Here is a 21,485-nt window from a genome sequence, read left to right on the forward strand (position 1 = left end):
GCCAGGCTGGAGTGATCTGAATTTGATGTGTGGCATCACTAGGTATGTAAGTGTGGTGTGAGATCAGTGGCCCAAAGCCATTTAACCCCTCAAAAACACCAGTTACTTATTCAAATCTGTGAAAACTGGGGTTCTGCCCACTTTGATGCCAGTTCTGAGGCCCAGAACCTGTTTTGGCCAGGCTGGAGTGATCTGAATTTGATGTGTGGCATCACTAGGTATGTAAATGTGGTGTGAGATCAGTGGCCGAAAGCCATTTAACCCCTCAAAAACACCAGTTACTTATTCAAATCTGTAAAACTGGGTTTTTGCCCACTTTGATGCCAGTTCTGATGCCCAGAACCTGTTTGGGCCAGGCTGGAGTGATCTGAATTTGATGTGTGGCATCACTAGGTATGTAAATGTGGTGTGAGATCAGTGGCCCAAAGCCATTTAACCCCTCAAAAACACTGGTTACTTATTCAAATCTGTGAAAACTGGGGTTTTGCCCACTTTGATGCCAGTTCTGATGCCCAGAACCTGTTTGGGCCAGGCTAAAGTGATCTGTATTTTATGTGTGGCATCACTAGGTATGTAAATGTGGTGTGAGATCAGTGGCCCAAAGCCATTTAACCCCTCAAAAACACTGGTTACTTATTCAAATCTGTGAAAACTTGGGTTTTGCCCACTTTGATGCCAGTTCTGATGCCCAGAACCTGTTTGGGCCAGGCTGGAGTGATCTGAATTTGATGTGTGGCATCACTAGGTATGTAAATGTGGTGTGAGATCAGTGGCTCAACGCCATTTAACCCCTCAAAAACATCAGTTACTTATTCAAATCTGTGAAAATTGGCTGTGTGCCCACTTTGATGCCAGTTCTGATGCCCAGAACCTGTTTGGGCCGGGCTGGAGTGATCTGAATTTGATGTGTGGCATCACTAGGTATGTAAATGTGGTGTGAGATCAGTGGCCCAAAGCCATTTAACCCCTCAAAAACACCAGTTACTTATTCAAATCTGTGAAAACTGGGGTTCTGCCCACTTTGATGCCAGTTCTGATGCCCAGAACCTGTTTGGGCCAGGCTGGAGTGATCTGAATTTGATGTGTGGCATCACTAGGTATGTAAGTGTGGTGTGAGATCAGTGGCCCAAAGCCATTTAACCCCTCAAAAACACCAGTTACTTATTCAAATCTGTGAAAACTGGGGTTCTGCCCACTTTGATGCCAGTTCTGAGGCCCAGAACCTGTTTTGGCCAGGCTGGAGTGATCTGAATTTGATGTGTGGCATCACTAGGTATGTAAATGTGGTGTGAGATCAGTGGCCGAAAGCCATTTAACCCCTCAAAAACACCAGTTACTTATTCAAATCTGTAAAACTGGGTTTTTGCCCACTTTGATGCCAGTTCTGATGCCCAGAACCTGTTTGGGCCAGGCTGGAGTGATCTGAATTTGATGTGTGTCATCACTAGGTATGTAAATGTGGTGTGAGATCAGTGGCCCAAAGCCATTTAACCCCTCAAAAACACCAGTTACTTATTCAAATCTGTAAAACTGGGTTTTTGCCCACTTTGATGCCAGTTCTGATGCCCAGAACCTGTTTGGGCCAGGCTGGAGTGATCTGAATTTGATGTGTGTCATCACTAGGTATGTAAATGTGGTGTGAGATCAGTGGCCCAAAGCCATTTAACCCCTCAAAAACACCAGTTACTTATTCAAATCTGTAAAACTGGGTTTTTGCCCACTTTGATGCCAGTTCTGATGCCCAGAACCTGTTTGGGCAAGGCTGGAGTGATCTGAATTTGATGTGTGTCATCACTAGGTATGTAAATGTGGTGTGAGATCAGTGGCCCAAAGCCATTTAACCCCTCAAAAACACCAGTTACTTATTCAAAACTGTGAAAATTGGCTGTGTGCCCACTTTGATGCCAGTTCTGATGCCCAGAACCTGTTTGGGCCAGGCTTGAGTGATCTGAATTTGATGTGTGGCATCACTAGGTATGTAAATGTGGTGTGAGGTTAGTGGCCCAAAGCCATTTAACCCCTCAAAAACACCAGTTACTTATTCAAATCTGTGAAAATTGGCTGTGTGCCCACTTTGATGCCAGTTCTGATGCCCAGAACCTGTTTGGGCCAGGCTGGAGTGATCTGAATATGATGTGTGGCATCACTAGGTATGTAAATGTGGTGTGAGATCAGTGGCCCAAAGCCATTTAACCCCTCAAAAACACTGGTTACTTATTCAAATCTGTGAAAACTGGGGTTTTGCCCACTTTGATGCCAGTTCTGATGCCCAGAACCTGTTTGGGCCAGGCTAAAGTGATCTGTATTTTATGTGTGGCATCACTAGGTATGTAAATGTGGTGTGAGATCAGTGGCTTAAAGCCATTTAACCCCTCAAAAACACTGGTTACTTATTCAAATCTGTGAAAACTGGGGTTTTGCCCACTTTGATGCCAGTTCTGATGCCCAGAACCTGTTTGGGCCAGGCTGGAGTGATCTGAATTTGATGTGTGGCATCACTAGGTATGTAAATGTGGTGTGAGATCAGTGGCCCAAAGCCATTTAACCCCTCAAAAACACCAGTTACTTATTCAAATCTGTGAAAATTGGCTGTGTGCCCACTTTGATGCCAGTTCTGATGCCCAGAACCTGTTTGGGCCAGGCTGGAGTGATCTGAATTTGATTTGTCGCATCACTAGGTATGTAAATGTGGTGTGAGATCAGTGGCTCAACGCCATTTAACCCCTCAAAAACATCAGTTACTTATTCAAATCTGTGAAAATTGGCTGTGTGCCCACTTTGATGCCAGTTCTGATGCCCAGAACCTGTTTGGGCCGGGCTGGAGTGATCTGAATTTGATGTGTGGCATCACTAGGTATGTAAATGTGGTGTGAGATCAGTGGCCCAAAGCCATTTAACCCCTCAAAAACACCAGTTACTTATTCAAATCTGTGAAAACTGGGGTTCTGCCCACTTTGATGCCAGTTCTGATGCCCAGAACCTGTTTGGGCCAGGCTGGAGTGATCTGAATTTGATGTGTGGCATCACTAGGTATGTAAGTGTGGTGTGAGATCAGTGGCCCAAAGCCATTTAACCCCTCAAAAACACCAGTTACTTATTCAAATCTGTGAAAACTGGGGTTCTGCCCACTTTGATGCCAGTTCTGAGGCCCAGAACCTGTTTTGGCCAGGCTGGAGTGATCTGAATTTGATGTGTGGCATCACTAGGTATGTAAATGTGGTGTGAGATCAGTGGCCGAAAGCCATTTAACCCCTCAAAAACACCAGTTACTTATTCAAATCTGTAAAACTGGGTTTTTGCCCACTTTGATGCCAGTTCTGATGCCCAGAACCTGTTTGGGCCAGGCTGGAGTGATCTGAATTTGATGTGTGTCATCACTAGGTATGTAAATGTGGTGTGAGATCAGTGGCCCAAAGCCATTTAACCCCTCAAAAACACCAGTTACTTATTCAAATCTGTAAAACTGGGTTTTTGCCCACTTTGATGCCAGTTCTGATGCCCAGAACCTGTTTGGGCCAGGCTGGAGTGATCTGAATTTGATGTGTGTCATCACTAGGTATGTAAATGTGGTGTGAGATCAGTGGCCCAAAGCCATTTAACCCCTCAAAAACACCAGTTACTTAGCCAATTTTCACAGATTTGAATGTGTGCCCACTTTGATGCCAGTTCTGATGCCCAGAACCTGTTTGGGCCAGGCTGGAGTGATCTGAATATGATGTGTGGCATCACTAGGTATGTAAATGTGGTGTGAGATCAGTGGCCCAAAGCCATTTAACCCCTCAAAAACACCAGTTACTTATTCAAATCTGTGAAAATTGGCTGTGTGCCCACTTTGATGCCAGTTCTGATGCCCAGAACCTGTTTGGGCCAGGCTGGAGTGATCTGAATTTGATGTGTGGCATCACTAGGTATGTATAAGTGGTGTGAGATCAGTGGCCCAAAGCCATTTAACCCCTCAAAAACACCAGTTACTTATTCAAATCTGTAAAACTGGGTTTTTGCCCACTTTGATGCCAGTTCTGATGCCCAGAACCTGTTTGGGCAAGGCTGGAGTGATCTGAATTTGATGTGTGTCATCACTAGGTATGTAAATGTGGTGTGAGATCAGTGGCCCAAAGCCATTTAACCCCTCAAAAACACCAGTTACTTATTCAAATCTGTAAAACTGGGTTTTTGCCCACTTTGATGCCAGTTCTGATGCCCAGAACCTGTTTGGGCCAGGCTGTAGTGATCTGAATTTGATGTGTGGCATCACTAGGTATGTAAGTGTGGTGTGAGATCAGTGGCCCAAAGCCATTTAACCCCTCAAAAACACCAGTTACTTATTCAAAACTGTGAAAATTGGCTGTGTGCCCACTTTGATGCCAGTTCTGATGCCCAGAACCTGTTTGGGCCAGGCTTGAGTGATCTGAATTTGATGTGTGGCATCACTAGGTATGTAAATGTGGTGTGAGGTTAGTGGCCCAAAGCCATTTAACCCCTCAAAAACACCAGTTACTTATTCAAATCTGTGAAAATTGGCTGTGTGCCCACTTTGATGCCAGTTCTGATGCCCAGAACCTGTTTGGGCCAGGCTGGAGTGATCTGAATATGATGTGTGGCATCACTAGGTATGTAAATGTGGTGTGAGATCAGTGGCCCAAAGCCATTTAACCCCTCAAAAACACCAGTTACTTATTCAAATCTGTGAAAATTGGCTGTGTGCCCACTTTGATGCCAGTTCTGATGCCCAGAACCTGTTTGGGCCAGGCTGGAGTGATCTGAATTTGATGTGTGGCATCACTAGGTATGTATAAGTGGTGTGAGATCAGTGGCCCAAAGCCATTTAACCCCTCAAAAACACCAGTTACTTATTCAAATCTGTAAAACTGGGTTTTTGCCCACTTTGATGCCAGTTCTGATGCCCAGAACCTGTTTGGGCCAGGCTGGAGTGATCTGAATTTGATGTGTGGCATCACTAGGTATGTATAAATGGTGTGAGATCAGTGGCCCAAAGCCATTTAACCCCTCAAAAACACCAGTTACTTATTCAAATCTGTAAAACTGGGTTGTTGCCCACTTTGATGCCAGTTCTGATACCCAGAACCTGTTTGGGCCAGGCTGGAGTGATCTGAATTTGATGTGTGTCATCACTAGGTATGTAAATGTGGTGTGAGATCAGTAGCCCAAAGCCATTTAACCCCTCAAAAACACCAGTTACTTATTCAAATCTGTAAAACTGGGTTTTTGCCCACTTTGATGCCAGTTCTGATGCCCAGAACCTGTTTGGGCCAGGCTGTAGGGATCTGAATTTGATGTGTGGCATCACTAGGTATGTAAGTGTGGTGTGAGATCAGTGGCCCAAAGCCATTTAACCCCTCAAAAACACCAGTTACTTATTCAAATCTGTGAAAATTGGCTGTGTGCCCACTTTGATGCCAGTTCTGATGCCCAGAACCTGTTTGGGCCAGGCTGAAGTGATCTGAATTTGATGTGTGGCATCACTAGGTATGTAAATGTGGTGTGAGATCAGTGGCCCAAAGCCATTTAACCCCTCAAAAACATCAGTTACTTATTCAAATCTGTGAAAACTGGGTTTTTGCCCACTTTGATGCCAGTTCTGATGCCCAGAACCTGTTTGGGCCAGGCTGGAGTGATCTGAATTTGATGTGCGTCATCACTAGGTATGTAAATGTGGTGTGAGATCAGTGGCCCAAAGCCATTTAACTCCTCAAAAACACCAGTTGTTTATTCAAATCTGTGAAAATTGGCTGTGTGCCCACTTTGATGCCAGTTCTGATGCCCAGAACCTGTTTGGGCCAGGCTGGAGTGATCTGAATATGATGTGTGGCATCACTAGGTATGTAAATGTGGTGTGAGATCAGTGGCCCAAAGCCATTTAACCCCTCAAAAACACCAGTTACTTATTCAAATCTGTGAAAACTGGGGTTCTGCCCACTTTGATGCCAGTTCTGAGGCCCAGAACCTGTTTTGGCCAGGCTGGAGTGATCTGAATTTGATGTGTGGCATCACTAGGTATGTAAATGTGGTGTGAGATCAGTGGCCCAAAGCCATTTAACCCCTCAAAAACACCAGTTACTTATTCAAATCTGTAAAACTGGGTTTTTGCCCACTTTGATGCCAGTTCTGATGCCCAGAACCTGTTTGGGCCAGGCTGGAGTGATCTGAATATGATGTGTGGCATCACTAGGTATGTAAATGTGGTGTGAGATCAGTGGCCCAAAGCCATTTAACCCCTCAAAAACACCAGTTACTTATTCAAATCTGTGAAAATTGGCTGTGTGCCCACTTTGATGCCAGTTCTGATGCCCAGAACCTGTTTGGGCCAGGCTGGAGTGATCTGAATTTGATGTGTCGCATCACTAGGTATGTAAATGTGGTGTGAGATCAGTGGCCCATTGCCATTTAACCCCTCAAAAACATCAGTTACTTATTCAAATCTGTGAAAACTGGGTTTTTGCCCACTTTGATGCCAGTTCTGATGCCCAGAACCTGTTTGGGACAGGCTGGAGTGATCTGAATTTGATGTGTGTCATCACTAGGTATGTAAATGTGGTGTGAGATCAGTGGCCCAAAGCCATTTAACCCCTCAAAAACACCAGTTACTTATTCAAATCTGTAAAACTGGGTTTTTGCCCACTTTGATGCCAGTTCTGATGCCCAGAACCTGTTTGGGCCAGGCTGTAGTGATCTGAATTTGATGTGTGGCATCACTAGGTATGTAAGTGTGGTGTGAGATCAGTGGCCCAAAGCCATTTAACCCCTCAAAAACACCAGTTACTTATTCAAAACTGTGAAAATTGGCTGTGTGCCCACTTTGATGCCAGTTCTGATGCCCAGAACCTGTTTGGGCCAGGCTTGAGTGATCTGAATTTGATGTGTGGCATCACTAGGTATGTAAATGTGGTGTGAGGTTAGTGGCCCAAAGCCATTTAACCCCTCAAAAACACCAGTTACTTATTCAAATCTGTGAAAATTGGCTGTGTGCCCACTTTGATGCCAGTTCTGATGCCCAGAACCTGTTTGGGCCAGGCTGGAGTGATCTGAATATGATGTGTGGCATCACTAGGTATGTAAATGTGGTGTGAGATCAGTGGCCCAAAGCCATTTAACCCCTCAAAAACACCAGTTACTTATTCAAATCTGTGAAAATTGGCTGTGTGCCCACTTTGATGCCAGTTCTGATGCCCAGAACCTGTTTGGGCCAGGCTGGAGTGATCTGAATTTGATGTGTGGCATCACTAGGTATGTATAAGTGGTGTGAGATCAGTGGCCCAAAGCCATTTAACCCCTCAAAAACACCAGTTACTTATTCAAAACTGTGAAAATTGGCTGTGTGCCCACTTTGATGCCAGTTCTGATGCCCAGAACCTGTTTGGGCCAGGCTTGAGTGATCTGAATTTGATGTGTGGCATCACTAGGTATGTATAAATGGTGTGAGATCAGTGGCCCAAAGCCATTTAACCCCTCAAAAACACCAGTTACTTATTCAAATCTGTAAAACTGGGTTGTTGCCCACTTTGATGCCAGTTCTGATACCCAGAACCTGTTTGGGCCAGGCTGGAGTGATCTGAATTTGATGTGTGTCATCACTAGGTATGTAAATGTGGTGTGAGATCAGTAGCCCAAAGCCATTTAACCCCTCAAAAACACCAGTTACTTATTCAAATCTGTAAAACTGGGTTTTTGCCCACTTTGATGCCAGTTCTGATGCCCAGAACCTGTTTGGGCCAGGCTGTAGGGATCTGAATTTGATGTGTGGCATCACTAGGTATGTAAGTGTGGTGTGAGATCAGTGGCCCAAAGCCATTTAACCCCTCAAAAACACCAGTTACTTATTCAAATCTGTGAAAACTGGGTTTTTGCCCACTTTGATGCCAGTTCTGATGCCCAGAACCTGTTTGGGCCAGGCTGGAGTGATCTGAATTTGATGTGCGTCATCACTAGGTATGTAAATGTGGTGTGAGATCAGTGGCCCAAAGCCATTTAACTCCTCAAAAACACCAGTTGTTTATTCAAATCTGTGAAAATTGGCTGTGTGCCCACTTTGATGCCAGTTCTGATGCCCAGAACCTGTTTGGGCCAGGCTGGAGTGATCTGAATATGATGTGTGGCATCACTAGGTATGTAAATGTGGTGTGAGATCAGTGGCCCAAAGCCATTTAACCCCTCAAAAACACCAGTTACTTATTCAAATCTGTGAAAACTGGGGTTCTGCCCACTTTGATGCCAGTTCTGAGGCCCAGAACCTGTTTTGGCCAGGCTGGAGTGATCTGAATTTGATGTGTGGCATCACTAGGTATGTAAATGTGGTGTGAGATCAGTGGCCCAAAGCCATTTAACCCCTCAAAAACACCAGTTACTTATTCAAATCTGTAAAACTGGGTTTTTGCCCACTTTGATGCCAGTTCTGATGCCCAGAACCTGTTTGGGCCAGGCTGGAGTGATCTGAATTTGATGTGTGGCATCACTAGGTATGTATAAATGGTGTGAGATCAGTGGCCCAAAGCCATTTAACCCCTCAAAAACACCAGTTACTTATTCAAATCTGTAAAACTGGGTTGTTGCCCACTTTGATGCCAGTTCTGATACCCAGAACCTGTTTGGGCCAGGCTGGAGTGATCTGAATTTGATGTGTGTCATCACTAGGTATGTAAATGTGGTGTGAGATCAGTAGCCCAAAGCCATTTAACCCCTCAAAAACACCAGTTACTTATTCAAATCTGTAAAACTGGGTTTTTGCCCACTTTGATGCCAGTTCTGATGCCCAGAACCTGTTTGGGCCAGGCTGTAGGGATCTGAATTTGATGTGTGGCATCACTAGGTATGTAAGTGTGGTGTGAGATCAGTGGCCCAAAGCCATTTAACCCCTCAAAAACACCAGTTACTTATTCAAATCTGTGAAAATTGGCTGTGTGCCCACTTTGATGCCAGTTCTGATGCCCAGAACCTGTTTGGGCCAGGCTGAAGTGATCTGAATTTGATGTGTGGCATCACTAGGTATGTAAATGTGGTGTGAGATCAGTGGCCCAAAGCCATTTAACCCCTCAAAAACATCAGTTACTTATTCAAATCTGTGAAAACTGGGGTTCTGCCCACTTTGATGCCAGTTCTGAGGCCCAGAACCTGTTTTGGCCAGGCTGGAGTGATCTGAATTTGATGTGTGGCATCACTAGGTATGTAAATGTGGTGTGAGATCAGTGGCCCAAAGCCATTTAACCCCTCAAAAACACCAGTTACTTATTCAAATCTGTAAAACTGGGTTTTTGCCCACTTTGATGCCAGTTCTGATGCCCAGAACCTGTTTGGGCCAGGCTGGAGTGATCTGAATTTGATGTGTGTCATCACTAGGTATGTAAATGTGGTGTGAGATCAGTGGCCCAAAGCCATTTAACCCCTCAAAAACACCAGTTACTTATTCAAATCTGTGAAAATTGGCTGTGTGCCCACTTTGATGCCAGTTCTGATGCCCAGAACCTGTTTGGGCCAGGCTGGAGTGATCTGAATTTGATGTGTCGCATCACTAGGTATGTAAATGTGGTGTGAGATCAGTGGCTCAACATCATTTAACCCCTCAAAAACATCAGTTACTTATTCAAATCTGTGAAAACTGGGTTTTTGCCCACTTTGATGCCAGTACTGATGCCCAGAACCTGTTTGGGCCAGGCTGGAGTGATCTGAATTTGATGTGTGGCATCACTAGGTATGTAAGTGTGGTGTGAGATCAGTGGCCCAAAGCCATTTAACCCCTCAAAAACACCAGTTACTTATTCAAATCTGTGAAAATTGGCTGTGTGCCCACTTTGATGCCAGTTCTGATGCCCAGAACCTGTTTGGGCCAGGCTGGAGTGATCTGAATTTGATGTGTCGCATCACTAGGTATGTAAATGTGGTGTGAGATCAGTGGCCCATTGCCATTTAACCCCTCAAAAACATCAGTTACTTATTCAAATCTGTGAAAACTGGGTTTTTGCCCACTTTGATGCCAGTTCTGATGCCCAGAACCTGTTTGGGCCAGGCTGGAGTGATCTGAATTTGATGTGTGGCATCACTAGGTATGTATAAGTGGTGTGAGATCAGTGGCCCAAAGCCATTTAACCCCTCAAAAACACCAGTTACTTATTCAAATCTGTAAAACTGGGTTTTTGCCCACTTTGATGCCAGTTCTGATGCCCAGAACCTGTTTGGGCCAGGCTGGAGTGATCTGAATTTGATGTGTGTCATCACTAGGTATGTAAATTTGGTGTGAGATCAGTGGCCCAAAGCCATTTAACCCCTCAAAAACACCAGTTACTTATTCAAATCTGTGAAAATTGGCTGTGTGCCCACTTTGATGCCAGTTCTGATGCCCAGAACCTGTTTGGGCCAGGCTGGATTGATCAGAATTTGATGTGTGGCATCACTAGGTATGTAAGTGTGGTGTGAGATCAGTGGCCCAAAGCCATTTAACCCCTCAAAAACACCAGTTACTTATTCAAATCTGTGAAAATTGGCTGTGTGCCCATTTTGATGCCAGTTCTGATGCCCAGAACCTGTTTGGGCCAGGCTGGAGTGATCTGAATTTGATGTGTGGCATCACTAGGTATGTATAAATGGTGTGAGATCAGTGGCCCAAAGCCATTTAACCCCTCAAAAACACCAGTTACTTATTCAAATCTGTAAAACTGGGTTTTTGCCCACTTTGATGCCAGTTCTGATGACCAGAACCTGTTTGGGCCAGGCTGGAGTGATCTGAATTTGATGTGTGGCATCACTAGGTATGTATAAATGGTGTGAGATCAGTGGCCCAAAGCCATTTAACCCCTCAAAAACACCAGTTACTTATTCAAATCTGTAAAACTGGGTTTTTGCCCACTTTGATGCCAGTTCTGATGCCCAGAACCTGTTTGGGCCAGGCTGGAATGATCTGAATTTGATGTGTGGCATCACTAGGTATGTAAATGTGGTGTGAGATCAGTGGCCCAAAGCCATTTAACCCCTCAAAAACACCAGTTACTTATTCAAATCTGTGAAAATTGGCTGTGTGCCCACTTTGATGCCAGTTCTGATGCCCAGAACCTGTTTGGGCCAGGCTGGAGTGATCTGAATTTGATGTGTGGCATCACTAGGTATGTAAATGTGGTGTGAGATCAGTGGCCCAAAGCCATTTAACCCCTCAAAAACACCAGTTACTTATTCAAATCTGTGAAAATTGGCTGTGTGCCCACTTTGATGCCAGTTCTGATGCCCAGAACCTGTTTGGGCCAGGCTGGAGTGATCTGAATTTGATGTGCGTCATCACTAGGTATGTAAATGTGGTGTGAGATCAGTGGCCCAAAGCCATTTAACCCCTCAAAAACACCAGTTGTTTATTCAAATCTGTGAAAATTGGCTGTGTGCCCACTTTGATGCCAGTTCTGATGCCCAGAACCTGTTTGGGCCAGGCTGGAGTGATCTGAATTTGATGTGTGGCATCACTAGGTATGTAAATGTGGTGTGAGATCAGTGGCCCAAAGCCATTTAACCCCTCAAAAACATCAGTTACTTATTCAAATCTGTGAAAACTGGGTTTTTGCCCACTTTGATGCCAGTTCTGATGCCCAGAATCTGTTTGGGCCAGGCTGGAGTGATCTGAATTTGATGTGCGTCATCACTAGGTATGTAAATGTGGTGTGAGATCAGTGGCCCAAAGCCATTTAACCCCTCAAAAACACCAGTTACTTATTCAAATCTGTAAAACTGGGTTTTTGCCCACTTTGATGCCAGTTCTGATGCCCAGAACCTGTTTGGGCCAGGCTGGAATGATCTGAATTTGATGTGTGGCATCACTAGGTATGTAAGTGTGGTGTGAGATCAGTGGCCCAAAGCCATTTAACCCCTCAAAAACACCAGTTACTTATTCAAATCTGTGAAAATTGGCTGTGTGCCCACTTTGATGCCAGTTCTGATGCCCAGAACCTGTTTGGGCCAGGCTGGAGTGATCTGAATATGATGTGTGGCATCACTAGGTATGTAAATGTGGTGTGAGATCAGTGGCCCAAAGCCATTTAACCCCTCAAAAACACCAGTTACTTATTCAAATCTGTGAAAATTGGCTGTGTGCCCACTTTGATGCCAGTTCTGATGCCCAGAACCTGTTTGGGCCAGGCTGGAGTGATCTGAATTTGATGTGTCGCATCACTACGTATGTAAATGTGGTGTGAGATCAGTGGCCCAACGCCATTTAACCCCCTCAAAAACATCAGTTACTTATTCAAATCTGTGAAAACTGGGTTTTTGCCCACTTTGATGCCAGTTCTGATGCCCAGAACCTGTTTGGGCCAGGCTGGAGTGATCTGAATTTGATGTGTGTCATCACTAGGTATGTAAATGTGGTGTGAGATCAGTGGCCCAAAGCCATTTAACCCCTCAAAAACACCAGTTACTTATTCAAATCTGTAAAACTGGGTTTTTGCCCACTTTGATGCCAGTTCTGATGCCCAGAACCTGTTTGGGCCAGGCTGGAGTGATCTGAATTTGATGTGTGTCATCACTAGGTATGTAAATGTGGTGTGAGATCAGTGGCCCATAGCCATTTAACCCCTCAAAAACACCAGTTACTTATTCAAATCTGTGAAAATTGGCTGTGTGCCCACTTTGATGCCAGTTCTGATGCCCAGAACCTGTTTGGGCCAGGCTGGAGTGATCTGAATTTGATGTGTCGCATCACTAGGTATGTAAATGTGGTGTGAGATCAGTGGCCCAACGCCATTTAACCCCTCAAAAACATCAGTTACTTATTCAAATCTGTGAAAACTGGGTTTTTGCCCACTTTGATGCCAGTTCTGATGCCCAGAACCTGTTTGGGCCAGGCTGGAGTGATCTGAATTTGATGTGTGTCATCACTAGGTATGTAAATGTGGTGTGAGATCAGTGGCCCAAAGCCATTTAACCCCTCAAAAACACCAGTTACTTATTCAAATCTGTAAAACTGGGTTTTTGCCCACTTTGATGCCAGTTCTGATGCCCAGAACCTGTTTGGGCCAGGCTGGAGTGATCTGAATTTGATGTGTGGCATCACTAGGTATGTAAGTGTGGTGTGAGATCAGTGGCCCAAAGCCATTTAACCCCTCAAAAACACCAGTTACTTATTCAAATCTGTGAAAATTGGCTGTGTGCCCACTTTGATGCCAGTTCTGATGCCCAGAACCTGTTTGGGCCAGGCTGGAGTGATCTGAATATGATGTGTGGCATCACTAGGTATGTAAATGTGGTGTGAGATCAGTGGCCCAAAGCCATTTAACCCCTCAAAAACACTAGTTACTTATTCAAATCTGTGAAAATTGGCTGTGTGCCCACTTTGATGCCAGTTCTGATGCCCAGAACCTGTTTGGGCCAGGCTGGAGTGATCTGAATTTGATGTGTGGCATCACTAGGTATGTAAATATGGTGTGAGATCAGTGGCCCAAAGCGATTTAACCCCTCAAAAACATCAGTTACTTATTCAAATGTGTGAAAACTGGGTTTTTGCCCACTTTGATGCCAGTTCTGATGCCCAGAACCTGTTTGGGCCAGGCTGGAGTGATCTGAATTTGATGTATGGCATCACTAGGTCTGTAAATGTGGTGTGAGATCAGTGGCCCAAAGCCATTTAACCCCTCAAAAACACTGGTTACTTATTCAAATCTGTGAAAATTGGCTTTGTGCCCACTTTGATGCCAGTTCTGATGCCCAGAACCCCTTTGGGCCAGGCTGGAGTCACTTCAGTTTGATTAGAGGCATCACTAGATATGCAATTCTGGTGTTAGATCAGTGGCCCAAAGCCATTTAACCCTTTCACTAACATACTTTGGTGCCCACTTTGATGCCCATTTTTATGCCAGTTTTATAATTTTTGCAGCTGGTTTTGAGTGTATTTATATTAGGGCACATCAGTGCATTGTATTTTATTATTGTCATGTGTTATTGTTGTTGTTAAATGCATAAAAAACTGAAAAAACTAAATTGTCGAATAAGAAACTGACGAATAAGAAACCAACTTCAGCCCCGAATAAGAAACTGGACGAATAAGAAACCAACTTCAGCATCGTCTAAGCAGCCCAGTAAATGACACATCGCTGGAATCAGGATCTCTGCCCCTACATTATGCTGCTCTCAGATTAGGTGGCAAAACCTGGTTACAGATTTCCTTTAACAGTCCCTATCCTTAGACAGGTGCCATTGTCATGAAATAATGTAATTCTTTCACCTGACTGTAGCTTTAAAGTTATGGCTTTTGGATGAATGAAGCGAGTTGCAACATGTGTTATCACACTATGTATCCATATTTGTTCTCAATGTAACACAAGGGCATCCTCCTTTAATAGGTCATTTGTGGAATAACCCCAGAAAAGCAATAAAACGCAGGAGCTCCTCTTTATCCCTGTCAGCTAATCCCAATGTCTTTATATGTTGATATTTTATAGTGAGCCCAGTGAAAATGTCTGTTAACTATTTTAACAGTAAGGCCCCACTTCATAAAGGTGTGTACGCCATTTTTGTACTACAAATAATGCAAAATTTCACGTTGCGCAAAAATGTTGCCGTGTTTATGCCAGCCCTGGCCAGCTTTGTGAAAATAGGCCACTCATCTAAAAGTTAATGCTACTTTAGTGGTGTAGTTTTGGCAGAAATATACCCCAGTGCCTGACTAGAGTAATTTTTCTAATATACTCCAGTTGTAAGGTGTGCGTAATACATTAAGTGGCGTGCATTTCTTAAAGGGAACCAGTCACCAGATTTGGGGCCTAGAAGCTGCAGCACCACCAGTAGGCTCTTACATACGGCATTCTAACATTCTGTATATAAGAGACCATGCCGCTGGTTAGGACGTAAAAATCACTTTATAATACTCGCCAAAACGGTCGGTGTGGTGCAGACTGGTCGGATGGGTATCTCCGTTCTCCAGGTCTGGCACCTCCTCTTTCGGCCATCTTTGTCCTCCTTCTTCTGAAGCCTGGGTGCATAACGTGTCCTACGTCATGCACACTATCCGGCATTGAGGTCCTGCGCATGCGCACTACAATACTTTGATCTGCCTTGAGCATCAAAGAGAGAGGACCCCTATGTGCATGACGTAGGATGCGTCATGCACGCAGGCTTCAGAAGAAGGAGGACAAAGATGGTCGAAAGAGGAGGTGCCGGCACCGGAGAACAGAGATACCCATCTGACCAGTCTGCACCGTACCGATCGTTTAGGTGAGTATTATAAAGTGATTTTTACGTTCTATACAGCATGTTCGAATGCTGTATATAAGAGCACACTGGTGGTGGCCGCCGGTTATAGTCACCAAATCTAGTGACAGGTTCCCTTTAATGAATTAGGTGCACATTACTCCAGAGGACCCTTTCATTACCACTAGCATGCACAATGCCATTCTTACTAAATTGGGCCCTAAATATATTTTGGTGAATTTAGTTCCTCTAAATTTTCAATGGGGGCCTTCTAAACATCATTGACAGGCAATGGTTAGGAAAAGAAGGATCAAGAATGTTTGATTTTAACTAGCCTAATTTTTTTGTTACAAAAGAAGTTCAATCTGATAGTGACTTATATCTCCAATATAAAAAAAAATATATATGCATTCCCTGCAGAGTGTGGGAGCTGTTGGACTAAAGCGGGCTTTACACGCAACGACATCGCTAACGAGATGTCGTTGGGGACACGGAATTCGTGACGCACATCATTAGCGGCCTCGTCAGCGACGTCGTTGCGTGTGAAACGCACGAACTACTGTTAAACGATCAAAATTATTCACCTAATCGTTGATCGTTGTCCGGTCGTTCTAATCCCGATTATCGTTGCTGTTGCAGGACGCAGGTTGTTCGTCGTTCCTGCGGCAGAACACATCGCTATGTGTGACACCGCAGGAACGAGGAACTACATCGTACCTGCGTCCGCCGGCAATGAGGAAGGAAGGAAGTGGGCGGGATGTTACGGCCGCTCAACTCCGCCCCTCCGCTTATATTGGGCGGCCGCTTAGTGACGCCGCACGACCCGCCCCCTTAGAAAGGAGGCGGTTTGCCAGCCACAGCGATGTCGCTAGGCAGGTAAATATGTGTGACGGGTGTAAGCGATGTTGTGCGCCACGGGCAGCGATTTGCCCGTGACACACAACAGACGGGGGCGGGTGCTTTCACCAGCGACATCGCTAGCAATGTCGCTGTGTGTAAAGCCCGCTTAAGGCCGAATTCAGACGTCGGTATATCGCTGTATCAGTAAAGACCGCAGTTTATGGACTGGCCTCAGACCTCTTGACCCAAACTTGACTCATATGTGCCTATGAGCTGTCAAGTTTGGGTCTGGAGCCCCGCTGCCAGTTCGTGCATTGCTGTCGTACGCTTTTATCAAGAATACTTTCTTTTTAAAGCGGTTGTTTGACATCATGATAATAATGAGATCTGAGAGGTTGTGACACCTGGCACTCCCAATAATCATCTATTTAAAACTCCACCAACAACTTGATATGAACAGAGCTGAGCAACTGAAGCTCTCGGCAATGGCCAGTTCACTGTCGACTGTGCCGTACTGTTTTGGTTCCATTCACTTTTGGGTGACGTCGGAGATGAAATTAGCTGATCGATTGGGGTGCATGGTATCGCACCCCCACCAGTCAGATATTGATGCCTATTCCAGGGATGGGTCATCCATGCCATATAATCAGAGAACCTCTTTAAGCTGTATTTTGAGTGGATTGTTTTAATAGAATTCGAAACCTAAATCCTGTATTTCTCCCACAAGTAATTTTTCGCTCACCAACCTTTTCCTCTACTACACAGTATACTGGGAAGGATGGATTTCTCCTCTCACCATATTCGACTCCTGCAGCAGTTGGATGAGCAGAGAAAGAAGGACCTGTTTTGTGACTGTCAGATCATGGTAGAAGGTCAGATGTTCAACGCTCATAGAAATGTACTGTTTGCCAGCAGTGGATATTTTAAAATGTTGCTGTCCCAAAGTTCGAAGGATGTGAGTAAGCCCACGACCGCTACCTTTGATGTTTTCTCTGCCGATACGTTCACTGCCATCCTAGATTTTGTGTATTCTGGCAAATTACCCCTGTCTGGGCAGAATGTCATTGAAGTTATGTCAGCAGCTAGTTATTTGCAAATGACTGATGTCATCAGCGTATGTAAAATGTTTATCAAATCCTCCCTTGACATCAATGAAAAGGATAGGGATGGCTTTTTTAGTTTGTCTGACAAAGACAATGGCAGCAACGGTACTGGATTTTATGCAGCTGGGTGGAGGACTGAAAACAGCCCAACACACGCTCATGAAACTGCAGAGCATAGTCGTTTTATCGCCGGATACAACTACCCCCCTCCTGTCAACCCACGTTTGCATCGCCCTTTCTCTAAACATTCCCGTAAACCAGAGCATATCCGTAAGCACCGCAGGAGGTTAATGACTGAGCCCTTGAACCCTGCATGCCTTACATCAATACCGTTGGGCGACCTTGTGGGTGGTTCTGCAGAATGCATAGTCCATGATGAAGAGAATACAATGCAGGATGAAGAACCACAATCGCAGGAAAAATTGGTGTGCTCAAAGCCTGAAGATGATGATGATGATGATGAAGGTGACACAGCTCAAAGCTGGCCAGAGTCACCACAGCATGTTGATTCGGGAGACCAGGACCTGGCTCCACTTATCTCCAAGGCGGATGAGTTGTACAAAGCGATGCCTACCATCTTGGGAGTTATGTCTGGTTGGAGCGAAGGTAAGAGTTCTGTATGTCCATATTTAATTTCTATTCATGAAAATAAGTCTGTATTTGACTTAACCAATGACTTCCCAAGTGTTACATCATCATAACAGTGCATACATAACTGTACTACATGGAACGTTATGTCAGAAATGCATGAATCCCATTATTAATGGTCATATCCTAAAAGGAATGCATGCTTTATTAAAAGGGATCTATCGCCAGATCACACAAGTTACTAAAGCACTTTCAACTACCCTGTTTCCCCGAAAATAAGACACTGACTGTCACAAACCACCGGGGGGGTCACTCAGAAATCCCCCGCGCTGGCTACCAGTACGTCACGATCGGGGGGTAACAAGCAGGAGTCAACCCTCCTTTATACCTCCCGACCGACAGACAGAGCACGTGACGCGCTCTCTAGCGCCCCTCTTATAGTCAGGCCAATTATGGAATTGCCCGACAATAAGCAAGGAGGCCGCTATACTACTTATGCCGATTATTGAAGGGTCCCCGGTGAGAGTAGGGTATATATTCCCCCGACCTCCGCGGGCGGAATATATAATATCTTCCCGAATCTCACTGGCCTCCCCACAATAATCCTTGGCACAACTCGCTGCCACCAACCGCTTCACGGTAACTATTAGCCGAACACACAGACGTGGGATTCAAGATCGAGATAACAGAACAGCCCAAGATTAATTATATAATTTAATCGCCTAAAGCACACTAGAAACTACAATATATACAATAGGGAATCTACAGAATATACAGTTATGTCAGAGTACAGTTACAATCAAAGCATGGGTTACAAACAGGCATACACAGTTCCAGCAGTTACCTTGTGCGTCTGGCCACAGGGGGGCGCTGTAGACCAGGTTTCTAGGATCCTTCCCACAGATGTTTCCTACACGTGACCCCCAGCGAAAGAACCCTGGAAAATGGCCGAAGTAGGGTTATCAACCTGGGCAAATCCAGGTCCCCTCCTACCTTCGTGACCTCAGAGGGAGCACTGCTCCACCCCTGGCTTGAGTTATGGACAATATCCCAACATGGAATATGGGCCATAACTTTGCCTGGGAGCGTCGTAGGCAGACGCCAACGCTCTCATTGTGACAGTTATGAATTTAGCTACAGAACGAGGGGACTCATGACCTGTCTGCCAGTTCCCCATTGGCTGATATCACGCCGGGGGTATTTCCCAAGCCCCCGCTCCCATAAAAAAGGTGTGCCAGCATCGTCCGCATGCGCAAACACCATTTTTATGGTTGCCATATTTATCGGAAATATGGCTTGCGAGATATGAACCATTTTTTACTGGAGTCGTTCTGTCTGGCTAGGTCCATAGCCTTATAATGAGATGCAACTCTTGTTACAGGGTGACGGCAGGGAGTCATCCTGTGTCCTTTGTTCCCACATCACCTAATTTCCATATCACAGGAGATAGCCATGGGTATGTGTTGCTGGGATGTGACACGTTCACAGATGCTGGACATCTGAGAACAAGAAGGGAGGGGGCACTGCCAGGGAGTGATGAGAGCGATTATGACTGGAAATCATGATTTATCGTCATATCTCCGGATTTACCTCACACCTCCCCCCTTTTGAGGACGCTAGGGGGCAGCACACTCCGGTGTTCCCCCGTGCGCCCGTCCGCGACCTCTCCTTGTCGGGACAGCCCGTCTGCGTTACCGTGGTCACGGCCCCTTTTGTGGCGAATGGTGAAGTTGTATTGCTGGAGCGCAAGGCTCCATCGCAACAATCGCCCATTCGTCCCAGAGACGGTGTGCAACCAGCTGAGGGGATTGTGGTCCGTCTCCACGATGAAGTGGCGCCCGTATAGATAGGGTTGCAGACGCTGCAGGGCCCACACTATGGCCAGGCACTCCTTCTCCATCGTGGAATAGGCCACTTCCCTTGGTAACAGCTTCCTGCTCAGGTACAAGACTGGGTGCTCTTGGCTCGCAGAGTCCACCTGGCTGAGCACCGCACCGAGGCCGAAGTCACTGGCGTCGGTCTGTACTACAAACGGCCGCGTGAAGTCGGCTGCCTGTAGCACGGGCGGGCTGGACAGGGCGTCCTTTAGGGCCCGGAAGGCTGTCTCGCAGTCCATTGTCCAATCGACTGCAGAGGGCAGCTTCTTCTTGGTGAGGTCCGTCAAGGGCTTTGCCAGGCTACTATAGCATGGAACAAACCTCCTATAGTACCCAGCGGTCCCCAAGAAGGACATCACCTGCTTCTTGGTCCTGGGGGTGGGCCAGGATGCGATGGCCTCCACTTTCTCAGGCTCGGGCTTCAGTGTTCCCCCGCCTACCCGGTGACCGAGGTACTGGACCTCGCTCATGGCCAGCTGACACTTGCCCGGCTTGATGGTCAAACCTGCCCGGTGGACCCGCCTGAGCACCTGTGCTAGATGCTCTAGGTGATCTTCCCAGGTGGGACTGAAGACGGCAATGTCATCCAGGTACGCGGCCGCGTACCCTTCAAGTCCCTTGAGCAGGGTGTTGACCATCCGCTGGAAAGTGGCAGGGGCATTCCTCATCCCGAATGGCATCACCGTGGACTCGTACAGTCCAAATGGGGTAATAAAGGCAGAGCGTTCCCTGGCCTTGCGAGTCAGGGGGATCTGCCAATATCCCCGGCTCAGATCCATGATGGTCAGGTACTGAGCCCCGGCCAACTGATCGAGCAGGTCATCGATGCGTGGCATTGGGTACGCATCGGCGACCGTGACCGCATTGAGCCCCCTGTAGTCCACGCAGAACCGAGTGGTTCGGTCCTTCTTAGGGACGAGGACTACAGGCGAGGCCCAAGCGCTGTTGGATGCCTGGATCACCCCCAGCTTCAGCATCTCGTCAATCTCCTGGCGCATGTGTTGCTGCACCTCCAGGGAGACCCGATATGCTGAACGCCGGATCGGGGGATGATCCCCAGTGTCCACGTGATGGACAGCCAAGTCAGTCCTTCCGGGCTGGTTGGTAAACAACCCCCGGAAGGGGTGTAGGGTGGCCCACAGCTGGGACCGTTGGTCCTCCAAGAGCTGGTGGCCAACCTCCACATCCTCAATGGATCCGCCTGCCCTAACCTGGGCTAGCATATCCAAGAGGGTTTCCGCTTCTCCCTCCTCGGGCAGGTTGCACACGGGGAGCGCACATGCCTCCCGCTCATGATGTGCCTTCATCATGTTCACATGGAAGGGCTTCCGCCTTCCACGGGCAGGGTCCAGGGTGACCAGGTACGTTACAGGGTTGAGCTGCTGGTACACGAGGTATGGGCCTTCCCAGGCTGCCTGAAGCTTGTCCTGTGGTACGGGGACCAGTACCCACACCCTTTGACCCACTTGGTAGGTCCTCTCACAAGCGTTCTGGTCGTACCAACGCTTCTGATCGGCCTGGGCTTGAGCCATATTGTCGTGTACCAGTTGCGTCAAGGCCTGCATTTTGTCCCGGAAGCGCATGACATACTCGATAACCGACACTCCAGGGGTGGCCAAATCCCCTTCCCAAGCCTCTTTCACCAGAGCCAGGGGGCCCCGCACACGTCGCCCGTACAGGAGCTCAAACGGTGAGAATCCTGTTGAGGCCTGTGGAACCTCCCGGTAAGCAAATAACAGGTGTGGGAGATACCGCTCCCAGTCACGCCCATGGGAGTCGACCAACATCTTAAGCATCTGCTTTAAGGTGCCATTAAACCGCTCGCACAGGCCATTAGTCTGTGGATGGTACGGGCTGGCCACCAGATGTCGCACCTGGACTTGCTTACAGAGGGCCTCCATCAGCT

At 46.5% G+C, this 21,485-nt stretch overlaps 1 protein-coding gene across 2 annotated transcripts in view; it reads left to right on the forward strand.

The window, feature by feature from the left end:
* Positions 1–21,485, forward strand: part of ZBTB8A (zinc finger and BTB domain containing 8A) — a 69,055-nt gene that overhangs the window by 8,805 nt on the left and 38,765 nt on the right. For both annotated transcript variants that reach the window (XM_075336164.1, XM_075336165.1), the window contains one exon: positions 16,777–17,720. In XM_075336164.1, coding sequence (XP_075192279.1) covers positions 16,777–17,720 — 944 coding nt within the window. The remainder of the gene's footprint in view (positions 1–16,776; positions 17,721–21,485) is intronic.

Source organism: Anomaloglossus baeobatrachus, chromosome 2, assembly GCF_048569485.1.
Source record: "Anomaloglossus baeobatrachus isolate aAnoBae1 chromosome 2, aAnoBae1.hap1, whole genome shotgun sequence".
NCBI lineage: Eukaryota > Metazoa > Chordata > Amphibia > Anura > Aromobatidae > Anomaloglossus > Anomaloglossus baeobatrachus.